The sequence below is a fragment of the Besnoitia besnoiti genome (genome assembly GCF_002563875.1).
Source record: "Besnoitia besnoiti strain Bb-Ger1 chromosome Unknown contig00007, whole genome shotgun sequence".
In the NCBI taxonomy this organism is placed as follows: Eukaryota; Apicomplexa; class Conoidasida; order Eucoccidiorida; family Sarcocystidae; genus Besnoitia; species Besnoitia besnoiti.
In genome coordinates, this window is record NW_021703915.1 from 1,338,917 (window position 1) to 1,362,104 (window position 23,188).

The 23,188-nt window shown below is 52.7% G+C and overlaps 6 protein-coding genes across 6 annotated transcripts; 5 read left to right on the forward strand and 1 right to left on the reverse strand.

Annotated features, from left to right (window-relative positions):
* Positions 1 to 1,554: 1,554 nt before the first annotated feature.
* On the forward strand, positions 1,555 to 5,429 carry BESB_072170 (putative glycogen phosphorylase 1; the record flags this gene model as incomplete). The annotated part of the gene is made up of 8 exons (XM_029365590.1): positions 1,555 to 1,791; positions 1,986 to 2,160; positions 2,270 to 2,398; positions 2,554 to 3,334; positions 3,539 to 4,298; positions 4,450 to 4,698; positions 4,843 to 5,100; positions 5,220 to 5,429. The coding sequence occupies 8 exons, from the start codon at positions 1,555 to 1,557 to the stop codon at positions 5,427 to 5,429; spliced, it is 2,799 nt and encodes a 932-aa protein (XP_029218074.1).
* A 4,159-nt stretch (positions 5,430 to 9,588) lies between these two features.
* Positions 9,589 to 11,136, forward strand: BESB_072180 (aminotransferase, class I/II superfamily protein; the record flags this gene model as incomplete). The annotated part of the gene is made up of 5 exons (XM_029365591.1): positions 9,589 to 9,748; positions 10,077 to 10,193; positions 10,611 to 10,693; positions 10,790 to 10,861; positions 10,978 to 11,136. 5 exons carry the CDS (start codon positions 9,589 to 9,591, stop codon positions 11,134 to 11,136), a joined length of 591 nt encoding a protein of 196 aa, XP_029218075.1.
* Positions 11,137 to 12,589: 1,453 nt separating this feature from the next.
* BESB_072190 (uncharacterized protein) lies at positions 12,590 to 13,656 on the forward strand (the record flags this gene model as incomplete). The annotated part of the gene is made up of 4 exons (XM_029365592.1): positions 12,590 to 12,665; positions 13,268 to 13,311; positions 13,365 to 13,391; positions 13,447 to 13,656. The coding sequence occupies 4 exons, from the start codon at positions 12,590 to 12,592 to the stop codon at positions 13,654 to 13,656; spliced, it is 357 nt and encodes a 118-aa protein (XP_029218076.1).
* A 944-nt stretch (positions 13,657 to 14,600) lies between these two features.
* Positions 14,601 to 16,070, reverse strand: BESB_072200 (serine/threonine phosophatase PP1; the record flags this gene model as incomplete). Its single annotated transcript, XM_029365593.1, has 5 exons — positions 14,601 to 14,642; positions 14,770 to 14,904; positions 14,998 to 15,149; positions 15,313 to 15,489; positions 15,656 to 16,070. The coding sequence occupies 5 exons, from the start codon at positions 16,068 to 16,070 to the stop codon at positions 14,601 to 14,603; spliced, it is 921 nt and encodes a 306-aa protein (XP_029218077.1).
* A 4,689-nt stretch (positions 16,071 to 20,759) lies between these two features.
* Positions 20,760 to 21,029, forward strand: BESB_072210 (uncharacterized protein; the record flags this gene model as incomplete). The annotated part of the gene is made up of 1 exon (XM_029365594.1): positions 20,760 to 21,029. One exon carries the CDS (start codon positions 20,760 to 20,762, stop codon positions 21,027 to 21,029), a length of 270 nt encoding a protein of 89 aa, XP_029218078.1.
* A 113-nt stretch (positions 21,030 to 21,142) lies between these two features.
* BESB_072220 (small ribosomal subunit Rsm22 protein) lies at positions 21,143 to 22,915 on the forward strand (the record flags this gene model as incomplete). The annotated part of the gene is made up of 1 exon (XM_029365595.1): positions 21,143 to 22,915. One exon carries the CDS (start codon positions 21,143 to 21,145, stop codon positions 22,913 to 22,915), a length of 1,773 nt encoding a protein of 590 aa, XP_029218079.1.
* Positions 22,916 to 23,188: the final 273 nt, after the last annotated feature.

Consider the following 23,188-nt stretch of genomic DNA (forward strand, 5'->3'; position numbering starts at 1 on the left):
CAGGGGCATCCGATCTCTGGCGTAGGTTATCCCCCCCTTGCCCCCCCTCCTCCCCCCCCCCACTCCCGTTTTCCCATATTTCCGGCAGTTTTTTTCACACATGTGCATCGAGTTGCCATGCGCCAGGAACTCAAAAAATTGGATAACTTAAGCTAGGTGGACCGTCTTCTAGTCGGCGGCTCCGAGGTGACAGGCGCGAGCACTGACCTGCACAGTGCCCCCTTAGGATGTTTAAATGTGTATCTATATTTGGGAGCGTTATGGTGCATCGGTGTGGCTATCTCGCTGTGTGTCTGTTGCACTGGCTCAGCTGGAGGTCAGTGTCTCTGGAACGAGCGCTTGCCACTGGCCAATTCCGGGTGTAGTAGTTTCGGGAAGCTGTCCTCAACTCTCTCGTTCCGCGCACCATGTCCCGATCTTTGCTGAATGCATTCGTTTCAGCAAATCCAGAGGCACGCGCGTGGCAGTAGTGCCCGATGTGTCGCGGATCTGAATACGGTTCTAGCGTGACATTGACAATACGATATACCGGTTACAAGAGCACTGACTTGCATACGAGGGTCACATTAACGAATTTGTGGTCGGCTGCCCCATTAACCCTGGAGAACCACACACGCGGCAAACGGCAACACTCCTATCCGAAGTATTTAGCGTGATCCTTGTTCAGGAAAACCGGCAGAAAGTCAGATCTTGCACGTCGTCCGCTGTAACTCGACAGCAGTGGACGAGGGGTGTGCGTTCAAGCATTTCTGAACACGGCACAGTTCTGTTGTGCAGTCATCTCTGGGTCAAGTGTTACTATTGACGGACGCCGGTCAGATCCGCAACCACTGCGCACGCTCTGCATGTACCTCGTAGTCTGTCATGTCAGTGTTCGGTATTTCATGTCCTCTGGAAAGACGTCACAGAGCCACGCAAGCCTTCGCAAGTTGGGGGGCGTCCAAAGCGGGCAGCTAGGCTAATTCTGGCATTCATCATTATCCTAGATTCTTCGGCGCGTCACTGTCGTTTAACTTGATGGAGTATCATTCGAAGGGTTGGGTCGTTGTTCCAGCCCACTCTACCACCGGAACAGGTGTCCGCTCGTGTGTTAGTTGGACGCATCCCAGCTGCCCGCCGAGCGGACGAGGGGGGCACGGGGTGCGTGCAGCGGCATCAGCTGGCTGGCGCTCTTTCTTTTCGTTAGGCGCCCGGGATCGCGCTGTGCTCAGTCTGCAGCTCCCGTCACTGACTGGTGTAGAACATGCCGTGTCGCGAGAAAATGCAAGCCGGTGTATGTGTGCGGAATGCTACGTCTTTGTTGCACTCTATGTTGGTTTCTTCTATAAACTGCGGCGAGGGCGACAGATTCACTGGCTAGTGACGGCTTTGCCAATGATTTTGGATTGCATTACGGTCGTTCGGTGCACGACGCCTTCAGTTATCGGATCGGTGCGCAACCTCGTTTCTCTTTTGGACGGTAGTGTCATGCGTGCATCTCTCTGCTGCTCAGGGAAACCTTTTTGGCGGCGGTAAACTCGAACCCACCTCTATTTCCAATTAGTATTGACAAAAATGTCGGCTACAGCAGATGACAACGTTTTCGCTAATGACTCGTCCTATCATTGGGAAATGCGCCGCAAGGCGTCGTTTTCCAAGCTAACGGGCGCAGTCCCTCGAGCTATTCCTGGCATGTACAACGACGAAGAAGATCCACACGCCGATGAAAAGAAGGAGAAGCTGTGGAAACTTATGGAGACGTATCTCAGCTCGGACATCCATTCCATCCAACGAAGCATCGTGAATCACGTGGTATGTCATAGCCGTTTGCTAGATTTTCGTTGTGCAACCTAGCCACATCGTCAACAGAACTTCAGTTGTGGTGGCCAGGCTTTCATACGAGGAAGGACTAGTATGCAGCAGTAAAAGCCGCCCAGTCGTCGCATTTGGGGTGATATGTGCGTCAATTCTTGTGGTGTGTGTGCTTGTGTGGGTTCTGTTTCCAGGAATATACTTGCGCGAAAACTCGGTTCAACTGCGATCCAGAGTCATGCTACCGTGCAGCAGCGTTTTCTGTCCGTGACCGTCTGATTGAGACGCTCAACGACACCAACGCCTATTTCCACGAAAAAGACTGCAAACGGGCGTATTATCTTTCCCTTGAGTTCCTCCTTGGCCGCGGTAAGTGCCCTTGTCAGTGCACCAGCCCGTCCAGCGCAAAAGAGAGCGCAACTGCTTTGATTTTTCCAGTGGCATCCAAGCGAGTATCTTGCCTTTGTTGTGTGTGCAGCTTTCCAGAATGCGCTTGTTAATCTAGATATTGAGTCCAACTACAAGAAGGCGTTGGCGGAGTTGGGATTCAACCTGGAGCAGCTGTACGAGTACGAGCATGACCCTGCTCTCGGAAACGGAGGTCTTGGTAAGAATTTCACATGCTACGAATGTAGTCAGGAGGAGCTGATGCTGAGCGACTGGTCAGTCTGAGAGCCGAGGGCGTCGCGCTGTAGCGGAACCGAGCGCGTTTTTCGGTGTTGAAACCGCATCGACGTGGGCCTCTGTCATTTCCTTATTCAGGGCGTCTGGCCGCTTGCTTCCTCGACTCTATGGCAACTGTCAACCTGCCGTGCTGGGGCTATGGCATCCGCTACACGTACGGGATTTTTGAGCAAAAGATTGTGAACGGCCGTCAAGTTGAGCATCCGGACTACTGGCTGACCATGTCGAACCCATGGGAAATCGAGAGACCCGACTGCACGTATGCCGTGCGCTTTTACGGTTCTGTGAAGGAGTACCGGGACCCGCAGACAGGAAAGATGAGGAGCAAGTGGGTGGATGGTGAGATCGTGCAAGCCATGGCGTATGACAACCCTATTCCTGGATTCGACACGTACAACACCATCAACTTGCGTTTGTGGAAGGCCGCCCCGAGCAAGGAATTCGACTTTCACCTCTTCAACGTCGGTCGCTATTTGGAGTCGGTCCGGGAGCGACAACGCGCGGAATCGATTTCCGCGGTCCTGTACCCCAACGACAACACCATGGAAGGAAAGGAGCTTCGCCTCAAGCAGCAGTATTTTTTTGTGTGTGCAACCGTGCAAGATGTGATGCGCCGCTTCAAGAAGACTTCCAACAGGGACTGGAATGAACTCCCTTCGAAGGTGCAGATGCAGCTCAACGATACCCACCCTACAATTGCCATTCCGGAGCTCATGCGTATTCTCCTCGATGTGGAGGGACTGGAGTGGGAACAGGCCTGGGACCTCACGAAGCAGATCTTCAACTACACAAACCACACGGTCCTTCCTGAGGCGCTAGAAAAGTGGTCCGCGGAGTTGATCGGCCGGCTTCTCCCCAGGTAAGCTACTGAAGTGAATACCAATGTGTAATTTACGTAGGAACAGATCTCAGTGGTGTGTCGTGGGGCTTGAGGGCGCTTGAGTGGCTGGAAATCCTGAGACGTATTTCCGTATCTTCGTGTAAAATATGGGAGTAGTCTGTTTCGCCACACCTAACGTTGACGCGCGTAATTGCCTTAGGGCGGTGGGTTTGTTGTGTACAGGCACCTTCTCATTATTAATGAGATCAACTTCCGCTTCTTGAACGAAGCCCGGGGTGTGTTTGGAGACGACTGGAACAAGATTTCCCGTATGTCGATATACGAGGAAGGCGAGGAGAAACGCATTCGCATGGCGAACCTGGCAGTTGTCGGCAGTCGCCACGTCAACGGTGTGGCTGCAATCCACTCAGAGCTCGTGAAGAAGGATCTTTTCCCCGAGTTTGTTGAGTTTTACTCTCGACAAGGGTTCAATGACAAGTTCCTTAACGTCACCAACGGTGTGACGCCGCGTCGCTGGATTTATTGCGCTAACCGCGGGCTCGCAGATCTTTTTAGCAACTGGCTCGGTTCAGACTCGTGGCTCAAGGAGCTAGACATGGTAGCTGGCCTTCAGAATCACGTTGATGACCCGCAGCTGCGCAAGGAGTGGAGAGCCGTCAAGAGAGTAAATAAGCTCCGCCTGGCGGCGTGGGTTGAGCAGAGATGCAATGTGAAGCTCGATGTTGACAACATGCTGTTCGATATCCAAGTGAAGCGCATCCACGAGTACAAGCGTCAGCTGCTCAACTGCCTGTACACTCTGCATCGCTATCTTACCATCAAAAAGATGTCTCCGCAACAGAGAGCGAGTGTCGTTCCGAGAGCGACGATGATCGGAGGCAAGGCGGCCCCAGGTTACTACACGGCGAAGAACATCATTAAGCTGGTCAACAATATTGGCCAAGTCGTCAACAACGACCCTGATGTCAACGAGTACTTGAAGGTAAGATCCCGGAAGTGAGCGGCTCAGTCGCCACCAGGCGGCGTGCAGCCTTGCGGAAGTTGATTCCCTCGTTTGGAATTCAACCCTCCACTTAACTTTTCGTCGTGGTTGAATCGGTGCGTCCACCAGAGTGCGTGTGTCTCTTCCTCAGGTCGTCTTTCTTCCCAACTACAACGTCTCGCACGCCCAAGTGATTATCCCCGCCAGCGATTTGTCTCAGCACATCTCGACGGCAGGAACGGAAGCCTCTGGCACATCGAACATGAAATTCGTGATGAACGGCGGTCTCATTTTGGGAACGCTGGACGGCGCCAACATCGAGATTCGTGAGGAGTGCGGCGACGACACTATGTTCATCTTCGGCGCTAAGGAACATGAAGTGGCGAAGATTCGCGAACAGGTACCTATGCGGGACTTAGGCGTGTTGCATAATTTGGTTCCGCCGCAGGAGCTTCTCGATGTGGTTCAGTAGCGACAGACGCGCTGCAGTACCGACCAGTGAATGCATGGGTCTGATCCACCGTGCGTGTGTGCTGGTTTGTAGGCGCGAAACGGAAACTATCCCATCGATGGACGTCTGAGAGAGGTCTTCGACTTCATTCGCTCCGGAAAGCTCGCGTGCGGTGACGGGCAAGCTCAAAGCGACTTTGTGGCGATCGTGGACCAGCTGTGCAACAACGGCTACGGTCAGAATGGGGACTTCTACCTCCTCATTCACGACTTCGCGGACTACTGCCGGGCGCAGCAAGTTGTGGACGAGACGTACAAGGACGTGGAACAGTGGACAACGCTGTCGATTAAGGTACGCCTACGATGTGTGCTATATTTGTGTAGGTACTTCTCTTCTCCCTGCTGCTCTCCAAGGGGGAACGGGTGTACTCTCACAATGCGGTACTTTTTTCTTTACTTTGTGTTTTTCAGGCGGCGTCGTCCATGGGAAAGTTCTCCACAGACCGTTGCATGCGTCAGTATGCCAAGGACGTGTGGAACCTTGAGCCGTGTGAGCGCCCCCCCCCTGATGAGTTCCAGAGAATGAGATCCTTCGCCAACGACACGCCGAATAGAGTCTCAGGTACTGAAAGCGCTCCGAAGTCTAACAAGGCTGGAAAGGGAGGAAAGAAAGCACATTAAGAGAAGGACTTTGCTGTCGCGTTAAGCAAATATGTCACGACAGGCTCTGTCGTGTGCACTAGGTGGCTCAAGAGCGCGTAATCAGTTCCGGTTTGTCGTGCCGTGTGTCTTGCGAACCCTCGAGAATCCTACTTTCGGGCGCGGGCGCGGTGCGATTTCGTATCGATGGTTTTTGATGCGTGACGCGTTTTCTAATTTGGACGATTCGAAGGCGTCATTCGTGCATAATATTTTGCACCAGATGGAACACTGACATACCAAGCTAGCTGCCTTTAGTTAGCTCGAAGACGCCTAACTTGTCCAGGGCTCGGTATTCAATTTGTCAAGATATTCCGCATTTGGGTACTGATATATATTATATTTTGAAATACGACCAGACCGGCTGTTTGAGATAGCACTCAAGCTCCCTACAGTGTTACTTCCTCACCACACAGATAGCGTAGCGGAAATGTGGGAATGCCTAGCATCGTGTAGTTATTGATGCGGTCGGTGACCGTGATCGTATATGCGCGAGGCAGAACCCATATGAATGCCTGTAGTGTACGTTCACACTAGAGACATTCTAATATATCTGCTGACGTGGGATCCCTGCGACGGTCCCGTGGGTATGCAGGCAACCGCGGGGGTGCACCTCGGGTCACAGAGCGGACAGCGTTGTATGCTGGATTTTTTCTGGTGCCTTATCTAAGCGTAGATTATCTGTGGACATAGCTGATTCCGCTGTGATGTAGAATTTGGGAGCAGCCTGGGGCGCGTGTGCTCATAGTATCGCCGTGAACCGAAGACCTTAGGTCTCTAAACAAGGAACCCTTTCGGGCTCCTGTCGACTTATGACGTATTTGGTCAGTTCTGCAGTCACTAATATAGGTACCAGGGTTCTCTTTGTCATGGATCTTCCCATTATTTCGGTGTGGTACTTTCAGCAACGGAATAGTTACAGCCAGCGTTCCCCTGGAAATGTGCCTGCAGCATAAGCAATTCCTCATCGCAGTGGAGAGGAGTGTATCGTCGTCAGCCAGGCGGGAGATACGTCTGAACGGAGAGCGATCGCCTGTGGTGGATCACGTCTCGCCATGCGGCAGCGCCTACTTCGATGGTGGCCTACACGCAAGCAGGGAGAGTGGGGGATGCGCGATATATGGCAGAATATTTGTGATGCTGCCATACTGGCACAATTCCCCGAGCGGTGAACAGGAAAAGCGTGAGACGCGGAGCCTTAATTTTACTGTGATACATCAGATTCTGCTTGTTAACGCGAGTGATGTATGCAACATCTCCCAGTGGATCATGTGGGCCTCCCAGGTTTATGCCACGGTTCGTCTGTGGATTACGTTTTAACGCTATTCGTCGAGGAGAGAGCCTGAGCAGTTGCGGGGAAGGATGTAGCCCATAGGTGTCAACGTTGTAACCGCATGCGTGCGGTACGAAGAACAACCTGAAAGTACCAGGGATGCTGAAGATGGAACACAAACCATGTGGTTCTGCCACCGGCGTTCCTTCCGTGCTGCCCCCCAGCAGTACCGTCAGTAGAACGGCGCAGCGTTCGGGGCATCCGGGCGTCTGACGCAAGTACGCACGTCTCCGCTCACGTTGGCCCATTGCGGGGCCCCCAAAACACTTGCTTGATGCGCGGTTTCTGCTGTGCTGAAGTCCACCCGCACGGCGATTCTGGGAGTGCTTACATCGTCTTCCTGTATAGCCTGCTACGATGCCAGCTAGTATTTCCGTGACGTATGTTTGACATGGGAGACGTCTACACGAACCAATGAATATTAGATATCTGACGAGGCTCCCCATGTTTCTTGCGGTTCGGTAAAGCGGAGTGACGTGTTCGCAGCCGGCCATCTCCCTGGCGAAGATGTGGCGAGGTGACGAACCATTCACACCCGCACGACCGCACTCAGGCTATCCACACCTTCGTTTGGTAGCACCACAGTATGGCGGTCCGCAATGGCTTTGCACTTGCTTGTCCTGGTCACTGCACCAGCAACCGACCTGCAGAAGTCGACCATTGACACTGAATAATATGAATTTACGCTTTACAGAGATCGAGAACTCTCTCTGTTTTGATCCATTCCGGTCATAGACGGCACCAACGCATCCCCCCTCGGATCTGCTAGGGCTGATGAGAAAGTAGTAAAGAAGGCAGTTTCGGCGGGCACGTATCGCGCGGGCCACCGAGTTACAGCATGTTTCCAAAGAGTGTGTCTTACATTTTTTTCCCGGGCCGTAGGACGGCTTTGGCTGCAAAAACCCGGGACCCGTTTACGATCCTGCTGGCACTACTGAATTGTCTACAAAGTGTAGATATAAAATGGTGAATGGTTCTGTAAAGATATTGCATAGCATACCTTTAGATTTGCATAGCATTATAGAGCTTGTAGGCATGTAAGTAACTAAAGAACTGTAGCTCCGCTTCATAGCGTACCTAAATGGTACATTTTAACATTTTATGCGGTGTTAAAACCCGGTGGTTCGTTAGTATTTAGGTCCTCTCTCATTAACCTAGCTCTAGTATCTGAAATTCGAGCTATTCGATTTGAGTTATACAGTTCTGGATCGCGGATCATTGGTACATAGACGATAGCTACTTATAATTTGATAATTCCGATACATGGCCTAGCTATGATCTCCGGGGTGCAGGGCGGATAGACTGAATGTGAAGGTTTCTCGACTTCAGCCGAATTATATATGAGGCATGCAAATGGGGACTTAGGCGACTGGCTTCGCGTCGAGGAGTGAGCACCGTGGTGTTTTTCTGTCTTCGGTCTTCTCTGTTGAACACAAGTTCTTCCTGAGCGAGGAAACGCGTACTCCCCTCTAGCTTCTTTCCTAGTCCTATTTTGCTTGGGGCGCGTGCGTGAGTAGTGAGCTCCTAGGCTCAGTTACGCGTCAATGCCCTAAGTGGAAGATAAAGCCAATGCCAGACTGTTCATGTAGACTTGGTACGACAGCCACAGACAGCGGTGTGCTGGAGCAGCAGTTCAGCTGGTGGACTCTCTCTTTGGAGATACTAAAGTCCTCGCCGGACCCCGCGTCAGCTCGAGGTGCTGTAGAGGTTGAAGTATCTAGGCGCCAAATAGTCCATTCGCAAGCAAGCTACAGAAGTGCGAGCGTTCAGAGTGTGGAAGTGACGTGATGCGTGAAGCCCCGCGAGAGGATCGCATAAGGAGAAGAATGCAGGTAAAGGACGCCTTGAACATGGTCGGGATCGAATTGTGTTGTATTTTTCTTGTTCCTCCGGAGGAAGTCGCAATGGTTCCGCCAATTCGAAGGGTTTTCTATGCAGCTAAATACCCATGTTAGCTACAACAGGCACCAGTCCAAATGTCTTCCAGTTCAGCCGTGGATACCATGTCATTGAGGTTGGGTGGCAGTGGCGGCTCATTAGAAATAAATTCAGCCGGTTTCATAACGAGTTTCTTATGTGTTAATCCCCAGTTGGGTGCAAAGTATTCTTCATGCTGGACTCAACAAGACCATCGGGAAGGTGGGAACGCTATTCCCCTCTCAAGCCCCAGAAGGGGGCAGGATGGCAGTTGGTTCTGCGATCGACCGGCGACTGCTGTAGCGGCACTGCGAAAAGACACGCCACCATCGTTATTGATAGTCCCTAAAGGAGTTCTTTCTTGTTTTTTCCTTTTTGTGTTCTCTCTTTGTAGAGCGAGCACGTCTTTGGAAGAAACGAAAACAAGCAAGTCATTGTCCCACGTTGACAGCGCACGTGGACCCTCGCAGATGGCATCCCTCGAGACTACTGAAGGTGTCAGTGCGAGATGGGACGTGGGAATACAGACCCCTCATGGTAGGGATTGGCAGGAATTTCTAGAGCTGCATTACCCTCAGCCCGACTCTCAGCCTATGGTTTATCAGTGAACTTACATGGGCCTAATTCTTCACGAGAAGACTCCGGATGGACCCATGACATCGGGACGGGGCACAAGTTGCTGTGGGTTGCTCAGTTTTTGACGCAGTCAGCTTGGTATCTGTGTCTGCACTGCTGGATTTCTCTGGCGTACAGTTGGCAGACATCCGCGACGCTGCCAGATGTACTGGAGAGGGCTTTGGATTGTTTTTACTGCATGTTGTCTACAGTAGCACACAGTGACTGGCGCGGCTGATCGTACTTCTGTCTGGGCATTGCTTCCACATAGGTGTTATGACATACTGTCTGCATACGGCACACGCAGGTGGCCAGGAGTGGCGGGATATCTCCAACTTTGTTGAAGACTTCAGTGTCACGACAAATGGGCTCCGAACACCCAAGAAAGCTCTCGAAGTCGCTGGATCAGCGCTCAACGAGGTGTTCCACTACCCGAGTTGCGATCACGAGCCAGCATGCTTAGGCGTGGCAGCTTTCCTGCAGGGGGAAACTTGCGCGTCAGAAGAGAGAGCCGCTGCGATCAAAGAACAAACTGCTAATGTTAGAGAGCGGCTCATCCTGGGCAACGGAGCCAGCGAACTCATAGACCTGTGCATACGACTCTCCGACGCGTCTACATGGAGCCCCGGCAAGTCTACTGAGCGGGTTCACGCGACGTGGTGCATATTCGTCAAACGTCTTGAACAACGAAGCTCGACTAATGCTGCCCCCTTGCAGCAAGGCGAAATCTACATTTCGGTAGTGCCAATGTGATGCTGCGTCAGGTCCATCCGATGTGCAGTACAAAGAATATGAGAGGTCGGCGGAAAATAATGGACTTCAGCTTCGCGGCTCACAGGAAGCCGAACTTGTTTGTGTAGTCAACCCCTGCAACCCCACGGGTAAGTGGCAGCAGCCGCGGCAGGATGTGATACTGGAATTATCAGAGCAGCCACGGAGCGTTCCGAACCTGGTGTTGACGTCAGCGTCTTAAGCCACAACTCTTGGGTGCGAGTTCCCTTTCCACTCAGTAATTCTTGATGAGAGGGTATTATGTCCCGTCGTGTATCGTCTGCTGGCTGTCTGCGTGATAAAACTTGTCTCTGCTGCAGGTTATTTTATGGAAATTCAATTTATGAAAAAGTTTATTGAGGGCTGTCAAAACGGAGCTACTGTTATTGTGGACGAGTCAATGATCTTTTGGTTTGGCCCTGAGTGGCGTTCCCAAAGTCTTGTCAGCCAGGGTACGTAAACTGCAGAAACGTCAGTGATGTGGCCAGCTGCAAGAACGTTTGTACTTGATACTTGCCGCTTCTCAGGAGACTGGGCTAAAAAGTTATATGATACACGTGGAATCAAGGTCTTTGTCATACAGTCCTGGACAAAAATTTGGGCGTGTCCCGTAAGCTTTCTCGTAGTTTGCTTGACAGGGACCAAAGTTCAGTCCTGTCCGTGGCCACGCACATGTCATGTTGTGCGCTTTGCTGATTCAATGTAGGGCTTGCGCGTTGGGTCTCTCCTTGCGCCGCATCCGGACGAGGCGAAACGAATACGGAAGCATCAGGTTCCGGTAGGGACGGCATCAAGGTGTGGACAACTGCGGTTGCGTCAGCAACAAAAGGAGACGAGGATGGTTTCATGCTATCTCACACAACCTCTGGTTCGTGCTATTTTCCTTTTGAGCAGTGGTCGCTGAATACCCTGGCGATTGCCTTTCTCTCCGAGGTGGTGAAGGACACCGACTACATGAACGAAACGTGGACAGTGACGCCACAGTGGAATGACGTCTTCCGCAGCGCATTGCAAAATATTCGACCCGACTGGGATGTCAACGGTCATCGGTGAGTCTACATCATTAAATGGACGCAGGAGAGTATTGGAATCCCGCTATGTACTCCCTCAGGCGGATAAAACATGTTTTCTTGTGGAGCGTTCTCACAGTTGGCTTCCGTTCCTGTGGATTGACACGAAGAATCCCGCGGTCGCACGCTTTTACGTAGACCTCTGCAAAGCAAGAGGCGTCCCAATACGGTGGGGAGCACATGGATACCAGCGACCGACGCATATACGGGTGGCTGTCCGCCACCCCACAGAGGTGAGCGAAATAATGCCATCTGCCTCCTCTGGTTGCTGTATGACGACGCTGGTTATCAGTCCATGTTCCGACGACTTTGCTGTTGCCATTATATATATATATAGGTGGGCATCTCGAGTGTCTCCTCGCTTCCACCTGTCTCTCCAGGCTAAAATGGTACTTGACGCAATGCTCACTACCCCCCCAGGATCTTAAACGATCTTGTGTGGCCGTCGGGCATTATGTTGGATAACAGCGGAAGCTGGTGCGCAGGACGGGACAAGTGTTCAGGCCTCCTGTTTTGGATAGTAGTGGTACTGAGACTGCTCACGCAGCTCTGTCTTTTTCTGCGATCGCTTGAGTCCTGTTCACACCACATCCAAGCACAGTATCCCCCCCACCGCCCCTCCGCGTGAGGCCTAAACTACCTCAAAAAAGATGGCGAGTGAAACCACCAGATTAGAATCCTGTGGTATCGACAAAAGTTGCATGTCAGAAACTCATTCTGCTGGCTGATGCCTGTAAAGACAGGGTGAGGCCGTTAGCCACAAAAGGTAATGCAACAGAGGGCAGGCGATTTAGCTCTGCCCAAGGCGGCGCACTGTGGTCTAAGTGCATCACTTGCTAGGGGTTGCACACAGCGGTTCTTAGCTTGTTCCCTCTGTGAGCGAAGCCACGACATACATACGACTGATCAATTGTGTGCTGCGACACCCTCCATCCTGCCCGGGATCAGAGTTGGTGGGACTGTCGTGTGGTACCATGAGCGTGTAAACGTTTACTGCCGTGGTCTTTGGAGGTATTTGGAAGCAAGGCAGGACGTGCACCAGCGGCACCGCGTTGTATCGCAGACAAACTGCCACGGTGCCGCCTACAGTTGCAGTGCTAATCACTATGCCACCGCATGCTCGTGCCCCTGGAACACAACAGGGATGGTCACGATTCTGCCAGTCATTCGTATACCGGCGGCACACTGCATATTCAAGTTTTAGTGCTTCTCTCTAGGACAACAGAGGAGGAGAGATACTAGCGGTCGGAGAAATCAAGCTGAATTGGCCCGGTAACCACCGCGGCGTGTTACCTGCTGACTCACGTCGTCGTGAGCTCGAGTTCAGCATGAAAGTGTACAGACAGACTGCAAAAATCGCAGCTGGCGGCCACAAAGGCGCCAGCTTGCCAGTGGAACCGAGGCAGTTCAACCAACTACAGGATTCCGTTGCCACGATGAAAAAATTCGCTGCCGCATTTGTTGCTTGTACTGCATTTTCCAGCACCAGTAGCGACCAATTGGCTTTAGCAGGTATACATAGTACACCTGGTGGCACAGCTGAAGTGGAAGTCTCCCTCCAGAAGCACCACTGCAGAGCCAAATCGCTGCGCAGGCACAAGCACTACAGAAATTGGATGCAGAGATTGCTGAGTAGGGAACAAACGACTCGGGTCTGTTACCCCCCGCACACTCTCCATATGACAGACTGCGGCGGCAGTTACGGAGTCCGCGAGTAAAGGAGCAAGCTGCGGTTGGAACTGAAGCGGTCTCCGGAGTTCAAATGGGCATAAGTATGCAAGTGATTTGACTCGTTCGATACATGCGACAGTCTATTGCCCGAACCAAAGGCTATCCTGGGACCGAGGAGATACCCTCTCTTGCAGAAGGCGCCGCGGTTCCATCTGCCGGTAAATGAACAAAAACCCCACTAATAATCGTATCTCCGAAAGTACGTAGAGCCTTGTATCATCCTTGTATACGGCCGCCAGATTTACTCCCTGCTCGCAGCCGATGATGAGTTTCAACGATCTGTACGACAAGATGGTTCTCGAGGCGGCAACACTTGGTAGCGAAGGTATTCCAGTTCTGGTACCGCGCTTCGTCAAGAGTCGGATAAGGTCGTCCCTTTGCAGCCAATTCCCTGATGAAGACACAGGATGAATCTTTAACGGATCCGGTAATTACTTTCTAGGTGTCTTTTAGCTTCCCAACTGACAGTGCCTGCTTCAGACGGAGAGACTGAAAATGCTACGGAAGGTAATCCCTTTCTACCAGCCTGCATCTGCTGGCGAAAACGTGGATCCTCCTGCAGGAAGAGGAAGAGGCAGCAAAGATGGAAGCGTTCTACAAGGCTGACGAAGCAGAAACAAAATACGTGGGATATCTACCATTCACTCCTGACGGTAACTGCCTGCACAACAGTATTCTGCAGGTAACCAAAGAATACCCTAGAGGCCTATTGGGGCGTGCTAAATCCTTCGTTCACGGTAAGCCATATCAGTGCTCCTTCCGATACGCGTAACGTGACCACATGTGTACTCTTAGACCTGCAACACTAATGTCCTGCCAAATAAAGCCGCTGAGACACGCGGGAATCGAACTCACTCGTCAACCCAGAGGCTGACTGTGTTCCACGCCATTGTGCACAGTCTCTGTTTACTGCTTAATGCAGTACTGTGCAATATGCACCCGCCGACGAGTGTGTTCGAACCCGATGGACGCGAGCGTCCCCTGGCAGTACGTATATTCCCAGCAGCATTTGATAACGCGATTGGTCGAGGCACAACTTCGCTCCTCAGGGGTTGCATGACGCACCGAAAAGACCAGATATATTTACTGTGACAGTAACCTCTCAGAAGACGCATCTCATCTAATCGGACAGCCAGTCTGATAGGCGTGGAGGCCCGAAGCAACTGTCGTAGAGAAAGAACCTTCTCGCCCTCCCGGATTTGTACCAACCTCCGTGCTCAAGACATCCTCAACCGACAAAAACACTCCCTTTGTAAAGCAACCCCATTAGTGTAGACCATTTAAGAAGCGAGGAAGGCAAACCTCAGCCCCTGTAAATAATCCCAACCGCTCCAGTGGCACACCTTCAGCTGAACTTCTCTCTCCCCTCGACCGCTTCCACATCCCAGAATTCAGGGCCCTAAAAGCTGACAATAAGACACTAGAAAATGATCCGCAAGTCGGAAAACTCTCAACTGGACAATTAACCCATGTCTAAAAGGGTATAGGCACCGCATCACCGTCGGACTCGCTACAACATTATTACGGGTTGCCCTAAATTCCACAGCAGTAGCGCCAGTCCAGGTGCGCTGCCAGGAGCACTTAGCCTGATCGAGCTGTCCGCGAGAGACGGAGGTACAGAACACACACATGCCAATATGAGAGATAGACGCAAAAAGTCTTCTCAGACTGTTTGATGTTACGACGAGTGAAACTCCAGAGGAAATCATAGTCGTACTACTTCGCCATGCCTTTCTTCTTCTCGACCGGCTTCAGAATCTGCATACACACAAAAAAAGCACAAACCTCACGCCCACGCCTCTGGCGTCGATCAGCACCTTGTCCGACTGCAACTATCTCCCTACTGGCGACGGTGCAACCCGCATGACCTAGAAGCACAACTCACCTGGAAGGAACACATGAGTGTCTCGTCGACGCTCATCATAGCGCCTGCATTGTCAAACTCGCCACAGTAATTTGGGGCGCTGAACAACGTGACCAACTGGCGCTTCGCGAAGAACTCGTAGCCGTCTTCAACGACCTGGAAAAAACACAACCACATCTCATGTAATGAGGATGAGAGGAAAAACACTAAGCGTTCTTCCTCACTAACCCGCTATGTAGAAATGCTTACCTGGTGAGCCCGACATATGAGGTCCAGATCATGCTTCCGGAGAAAATTGTGAACGACATCCTGACCAAACGTGAACGAGACGCCTCGATCATTTTCACCCCATCCAGAAATCTCCTTCTCGGGGTCACTCCAAAGTAAGTCACAAAGAAGACCTGAAAAAAGCAAAAACACTATACGACAATGCACCATGCTGCTGGCACATCTTTCGCGAGCGTTTTACAACACACCAAGCCTTGATACTGTTGGATGCACAACACTTTCGATCAGTGCGCAGGGCGGTCTTATAGCTCGCGCGACTCGTTCCACTCCACATACCTGCATCGGGAACGTCGGTAGGCCTGACAATCCTCCTTATCTGATCCATGCTGTTAAGCTCCGGCGATAGTCCACCATGCATACAGAAGATTTTCTCGTCTATTATTGCTGCGACTGGAAGGCAGTTGAAGCAATCTGTGAAAGTCTTCCAGAGCTTAATGTTATACCGCCTCTTGCCTGCGAGCACATACGAATGACCCCAACAGACTCACAATTCAACAGTGGCCATCTCCTATGAATCGGCTGATCTGTCTTCTCCCAGGTGGGCACATATTGTGACGGCCAGTCTTCTGCCAGCAGTGCCGAATCTCGTTCTCTGCCCTTCATCCCAAGGCTCGCTTACATTCATCATAGAAGCCGTAGATCCTGTTGATGGATGCACACTCGTGATTGCCTCGCAGCAGGAAGAAGTTTTCGGGGTACTTGATCTTGTACGCTAGAAGTAGACAGATGGTTTCTAGACTCTGCTTGCCCCTGTCAACGTAGTCTCCCAAAAAGAGGTAATTTGCCTCCGGAGGGAAGCCGCCATACTCGAATAGTCGCAAGAGATCGTAATACTGGCCATGAATGTCACCACAAATCTTTATTGGCGCCTCAAGTTCCAGTAAAATAGGCTGACTTATGAAAATTTCCCGAGATTTATGGCAGAGGCCACGAATCTCAGCCTCAGTAAGCTGTACCGGCTTCCCGGGCCGGCTTCCGCGTGCTTCCAAGAGTTTGCTGATGACGGCGTCGACATCGACGTCGAGCGACGCCATCTTGACGCCTTTAGTGCAGAAAAAAAAGGGATATCGGTGTTACGTTAACGCTCCGCTGAGATACACGATCCAGTCATTCGATGTGTTCAGAGTAACCGGAAAAGCGGGACGTATCTGCGTATCTACATGTGATACAATGCGGGGACCAGCCACTGCCAAAATTGCTTCATGCATGCGCGCCTTTTGCGAAACCTGAAAGACGGAGAATTAACCAAGATAGCAGAGCCCGCTCGAGAAACTGGGGAGAAAACAAGAGTTGCGGAGATTGAAAGGGAAACCCGCGCGCGAGCGGGGATAGAAAAGGGCGAGGTCACGGCAGCAGCAGAAGGGAAAACGCATACTCTTCCACAGATGCGCAAAGCCGGTAGTGCCTCATCGAAAAACCCTAAACCGGGTTATGGAAGACGAAGAACAACATATTCTCTTTTTCTGTTGAATGGGATGGCTTAGAACATCCACATTCTTTTCCGGGGCACGATATTCACAGCTGGGAGATGTGCGGCTTCTGCTCCTACTGCTGACATGCAATCCTTCCTCGGACCATCACATGGCCCTGGATGATACCGGAAAACAGAAGACTGTGACTATGAGAAAATGGGGGATGAAGGAATTCCCGGCTGGGGAAGGAACTTCTGTCAGAGGATACGCAGTTCAGGAGAACACAACGGGGGAAAGGGGGGAAGACCAAGACGCTTCTCAGGTCGCCACCTGATTTCCGTATTAATTGCTCAGGTCGCCATCTAACTGTACCGTAAAAACCTGGTATATTCCCTTCGAAGAGTTCCGGCCGAACCGACGGGAACGCAAAGAACCACGTTGTGAAGGGGATTTACCTCCTCATAAAATACACGACCAAATCCAGTCGCGCGGAAACTGAGAGCTGACGAGAAGAGAGCAACTTTTCAAGGGATTTGGGAAGCTTTTCTGCGGGTGCGGCGCCCAGAAGGGGAGAGAAGTCCTGCTCAACCATGTGAACAGCGGTTGCGTGACACCACCAGCTGCTTGCCGCTCCGAAGCCGCGCGGGTGGTGGCGGCCAGCTGCATCACGCGGCCGCACTCAGGGGGCTCCCAGACCTTTTAACACATCAAATAAAGAAACCCGCCAGCTTTTGCTCTAACGCCAGTTCGCGGCTTTTTCGACAGACACAAGGGCTGTGAACAATAAGCGCATGTGCGAAAGAGACGGGAAGCCCTTCCATGTGACGTTGAACGATGTCTGGCGGGCCACCCCAAAAACCGTTCCCCCCATTCCCCAGCGCCCAACGCGTGAGGATGAGATTCCCGCACACATGCCAATAGTTTTGCAGCATGCGTTCTGCGGGAGTTTCCCTCCCGCAGCAGCGCTGTGTTACCGTTGTTCCTCATAGTTGCAGAAAAGGGAAAACCGCTCGCGCCTCTGTCATCCATAGTGAACTTTCCCTTATTCATATTTAGGAAATGAAAATTATTATGGAGAAAACACCGCACAGCAAAAAAGAGTAATGTGTCCATTCTTGCGTACCAGATTTCGCGACGACGCCAGACCTGGGGGGTATTACAAGGGCCACAAATATTTGGGGTTTGCTTCCGCGAGAGAGACTTGAGGCGTTACTTTTCAGACGTGCCCACGTTTCTCAGGTGGATGGTGGATCTCGTATGCTGCGTCCCATGGGACAGTTGATGCCTGGAGTCGACATGGATATGAGAGTATGATTCGGAGCGCACACACTGACGTGTTGTGTGTAGACAGGTACATGTGTGTAGTACCGTAGCAGTGGAGCTAATAAGAGTCTATACATGCCTCGCGGCGACAACAGGCATGGAATGACCTACCGCTCTGTTTTCCACGCCTCTAGCGTCTTGAGCCCGATTGCCGGGCTGACACCCGACTGGACAGTCGACGGGAAGCACCCCCGTGCGGGTGATTCAACGAGTTAGGAACGAAGCCGGATGCCGTAATATTTTTCCAAGGGCGGTGTTTCGTCGCCGGTACGCGCTGCAGGTGACGAAGGCAAAGCGTTCTTTATACTTCGCGTGAGCCAGGAAAATACAGCAAGACCGTACGTAGGCGGACGCATAGGGCGATTATGACTATTGCGCGGGAGTGAGCTTCACATCCCCTGAGGGACTTGTCCGCTTGACCTACGGCGGTATTTTATCATGCGCTATGGAGTGGAGCTTGCGCCCAGGACGGACGTGAATCGGTTTTTATTGATCTCGACACGCGTAACCGTCCACGCTGCGAGTCCCTCGTGTCGGCCTGCGTGCAGTGCTCGACCGTGTGCACTGTACCATCGATTCAGCTGAAGGTGCAGCATTCCTCCCAAACCCCTCAAGGTAAATGGTTCATCAGGTACTCTGCAAGGTGAACGGAAATAAAAACTGAGGGTGGTAGGGAGCGAGCACACATGTGCCAGAGCACAGCGCGCACACACCGGCACAGGCGGAGACATCGCCTATCGTTGTCCATGGACAGCGGCCACACCACACGCATATCATTGTCAAAGTACGTCAACTGGGATGCGACTAGTGAGGGACAGCCCACGTCCGCAGTGCTACCCGCACTTTTGCATCGCCTAAGGGACCTCGCTTTGATGCCAGGTTTGCTAGCTGTTCATTTGTCGATTAAATAAGAATATCTTACACGTTTATAAACGAAAGTTACAACTGCCCTGCTTGATTTCCTAGAGCGAAACTGTGATCGAGCTTGCGCGATGCTATATATTATCCATCGTTTTGACCGATTTACCCCGTGCTGCAATACTGCATCCTGTATCCCCGATAGGCAGCAGCATCACGGCACACCCTCCTCCCTTGACATAACAGGCGCTGTTTTGACGGTGTTGCCTTGTGCAGCATAGATGCATGCTTAAGGTGGGGAGTCTGTGAACGAATCTCATGAACACGTGAGTCAGAAGACTCTGCTAAACACATGCGGACGGCCTTGAGGCGCTCCCTGATACAAGAAGCCACCTGGTAGTTGAGTGCTGCGCCATCTCGGGCCACGCTCTCTATTCGGGCCAAGTGAAGTCAGGGATAAAACAGTCTCCTGCTCTCCGTACAGGACCCGGGCCCGGGTGCTAAAGAAGTCTGGCATGACTCCAACAGCATCATACAGAAAGCCGTCCTGGAATGACAAGCTGCGATGTTTCAATTTGGGGGATTTCCTGGTGCTTCCCTTCTTCATTAATCGGGAACAGTACGCACTGCTGCTTTGTGACGGCGCCCTCCCATAATTGACTCTGTGGCTGAGACAAGTACCGTAACCCTGGCTGACGGTGTCTTCCCTCACTTATCCGCTGCACGTTGGAGGTACAGTTATTATCCGTATCATTGTGAGAGAATGACAAGGGTGGCGAAATGGAGTTTTGGTGGTCGTACTGGATTGCCTTGAGAAAGACACACCAGCTGTGTATAATACAGAGAAGCTCCGCCCACAGCGTTGGGCGAGTCCCACTGGTCTATAACGGTAGCTGTCTTTTGGAGGATCGCTGCTGATTTCGGAGGATCGGGCAGCGGTCCATGCAGCGAATACAAGCATAGCAACTTCGAAAGTGCTGCATCCAGGTGCCGGTGCCTAGAGGCACTGCAACAGGCCCTGTGGGAGACCGAGTGAGTCGACGTTATTTGGCTACCGCGAGGCCCCGCGGAGAATGCCGCGCCCACTCAACCTAGGACCATGTGAAGTTAAGTGACTCTGTCAAGGAGCTTTTCTCTCACTGGTTCAAACAAAGATCTACAAGGAAAACCAATATCGAGACCCTTGTTGCTGGGACGGCAAGAAGGTCGCTCTACGGCTGTGAGTGTTGGCAGCCGGTACCTGCACTGCAGCCAGCTTTGCTTATGCTGTATCCGTGTTAGACGGCCTGTCATACTGGTGTCTACGGACAAAGGCCCCCAAGTACTGGCTTCTTGACGTTTATTTGAATAGCTGTCTCATAGAGGCGGCGGCTTAGAGCGGACATGCTCCCAAAATTTCGTTAAGTGAATGACCAGATTTGCGAGTTATCGCAGCGAACCGAACGCATGCATGCACGTGCTTTGTGCAACAGCTCGATCATGAACAATCCAACAAAACTCCGAAGTGGTGATTCCGTAGCAGCCGTGCGCCCTTATTTTTAGCGGAGAGATACTCCCTGCCATGCGTTGTTTATACTGGCGGGTGAAAGGGAGCTGTATGTGTCCAGGTGCGCAAGACTCAAATCCGTACAGCCGGCTGCACACGGGCAATGACAGGGGGGCGACGGCCTTAGGATAACGTATTTGACACTTGTGGCGTCCGCTCTTCCTCGCCTCAATCAGAATTTGCCCTGTCATGCGTCCTCGGGGGGATTAGACATCCTCGTAATCACTACAGATTGCGGCATTACGGGTTCACAGTCGCGGCCCGCGCCGTCGGGAGCCGTGGGCGTGTGCATTTTGCAATATCTCCGCGAGGGCACTACATCGGTAATGTGGTCCTGAGCTTCCCCTGGGCGTGCTGGTTAGGTTCTTTCTTCAGGCTTCCATTCATTGCGCGCCATAAACGGCCCGATTCGATATCCCCTTCCGATGTGACAGCAGCGCCCGCGTGGCGTTCAGGACCTCCCCTTCCAACTCTTTTCATGGCTTTCACGTCCGCCCCTTTTGCACGGCAGGTGCCCCTGACGAGTGCATTCGCCCTGTCGTCTCGCTGCAGAACACCATGCGCGTTCCCGCTGAGAGGCCGTCATGCTGCGCCCCAAGGGCATGGATGCAGCTCCTGCCTCTTCTCCGCCTCTGCTGCGCCGGCGCCTAAACATGACGATCTCCAAGGGGATGCCGGCGAATCGCGAGAGCATAGGAGGCGTCATAAAGCCGCTGGCGATGCAGAGAATGAGCGTGGTGATGAGGCGCGGGAAGGGCACGGGCAGTCGCCACGATGCGTCTCCCCTTCAGGCGGCTACGCAGACAAGCCCTGTCCACGGACAGCCCAGGCTGACGGCGCGCCCAGCCATGTAGCGCAGGGCAGATGCCCGAAGAGCTGCAGAGAGAAGACTTGCCGCAGCGGGGAGGAGAGCTACAGTTCTTCCAACTACTTCGGTAGCTCGACAATGCGCAGTTCGGTCAGTTTGATGCATCGCGGGTATCGTTTCGACAGGATGCTCGACTCCAGGGATACGGATCCTGAGGCCGTTGCTTATCTCGATAAGCTGGCGATGACTGGGCTAAAGACCTTGGAAGTCCCCCACGATGTCAAAACAAAACTGGAGGTGCTTCTGAAGCAAGTTGGGCAGAAGCGGGACTTGGAGAACGTGGGGCGGTTCATGATGGCCAAACTCACCGCTCGTACATCGGTGGAGCTGCCCAGAGTCTTGCCATCTCGACTTCTGCATGATCCCCCGCGTGAAGACAAGGGAGACCTTTCTCCGAATCAGAGAGGATGCGTGAGCCTTGAGGGAGCCGCAGGCGAAACGCCGCGTAAAGGTGAGACAGACACCACTTCGTGTTCAGTCGAGCCGCCTGCAGAACAAGACCAGCAGGCGCGTGCGGCGGAGTCACAGCTTGATCAAGAGGCGCTCGCACTGGCTGAAGACCGCCGGCACCGTCTGTTTAGGAAATTCATGGGGAGTCACTCGCCAGTCAGTGCGGCGGCGTACACAGCTCACCGTTACGCGGGAGTGTATGCTTCCATGGTGAGGATCCTGTCTGAGATCAAACTCCGTGCGCCAGACTTCAGACCAAAAAGAGTGATGGAGGTGCAAGCTGGATTCGCTGCAGGACTCATGGCAGCCTATCAGATATGGAGTCCAGGCCACGACGTGGGGAGGGAAGCACTTTGGAATGGAAGTGGCGACGATGACGACGCGCCGTCCCTGCGCCGAAAAGGGGATGTAGATGCAGAGCCGCGCGAAGGCGGCAGAGCAGGAAGCGGCGATATAGAAGAGGGTTTCGAGTATCTCCTGGCTGTAGAGCGGTCGGCGCACCTTGCCAACGTCGGCAAATACTTGACTGCAGAATTCACGCCCAGAGTGCAGTGGCAACTCGGGCTTTATGAGGAGGGCACAGCCAGTTGTGTCGAGGAGGCCGGGCACAATGTGGGACAGAGACGGCGCTTGGATTTGGTGATCATGCCGCACTGCCTGTTGAGTTCTGTGGATGGCCAGGAGAGCCGACACATGCTCGTGCGCAATCTTTGGAACCGTCTGAGCCACGGAGGCATTCTCGTTCTCGTCGAGAGAGGGACGCCGACGGGCTTCCGGTCGATCCACGCAGTGCGCGAACTCTTTATAAAAGAGCTGGGCGTTGGGCGGTTTCACTTCCTGGCCCCCTGCCCACATGAAAGCATATGCCCGCTTGCTTTGACAGGACGAGACTGGTGTCATTTCGCGCAGCGCGTCCGCCGCCTTCCGCACTACCTCTACTGCAAAGGTAGCCGCTCCAAAAACGTGGAAGAAGACAAGTTCTCTTACCTTGTCGTCCGCAAAATGCAGGGTCCCCGACGCAAGTTCTCGTGTGAGAGCGAGTGCACGACTCTCGAAGAGCAGAGCCACTTCTGGCCGCGCGTGGTGATGCCCGTTATCAAAGCTGGGCAGCACTGTCTTTTAGACGTGTGCGCGCGACCACACACTTTTGAAAGAGTCGCCGTGAGCAAAGGCATGCCGCATGGCGCTGGTTACAAGTTTGCCAGGAAAGCTGCATGGGGAGATCTGTGGAGGTTTCCGAGGCGCGTAGTTCGACCTGAAGCGCGTGGGTACACAAGCGAGGAAATGCAGCAACACTTGCTCCGCCTCGCAAGCAAAAATCGAGCGAACGAAGCTAGAGGTCGTGAGGGCAGTGAACAGGTCGGCTCACGGGAAGAGCGTGACCGCCTGGAGGACGAGTTCGTCAAGTTCTTTGGAAACTAGTTCCCCCGAGCAACCTTTCGCCTCTCGAAAGAGACGCCTGTACAGACAACTGCGTAAATTCTCATCTGTGTACTATGGGCATCGTGAGCGTGTGTGATGTTTCCTCTGGTTTGTATCACTGCATGCACACGTGATTGACGGGGAGAAGACTAAGCAGGGCCACTCGCATTCAACTGCGTGCCTGGGTAATACTGGGCAACCGTGATGTTTTGTGCTTGCTGGCTTTTATGCATAAGGCCTGCACTGGCAGGCGAATTAATAGAGTTTGTGTCA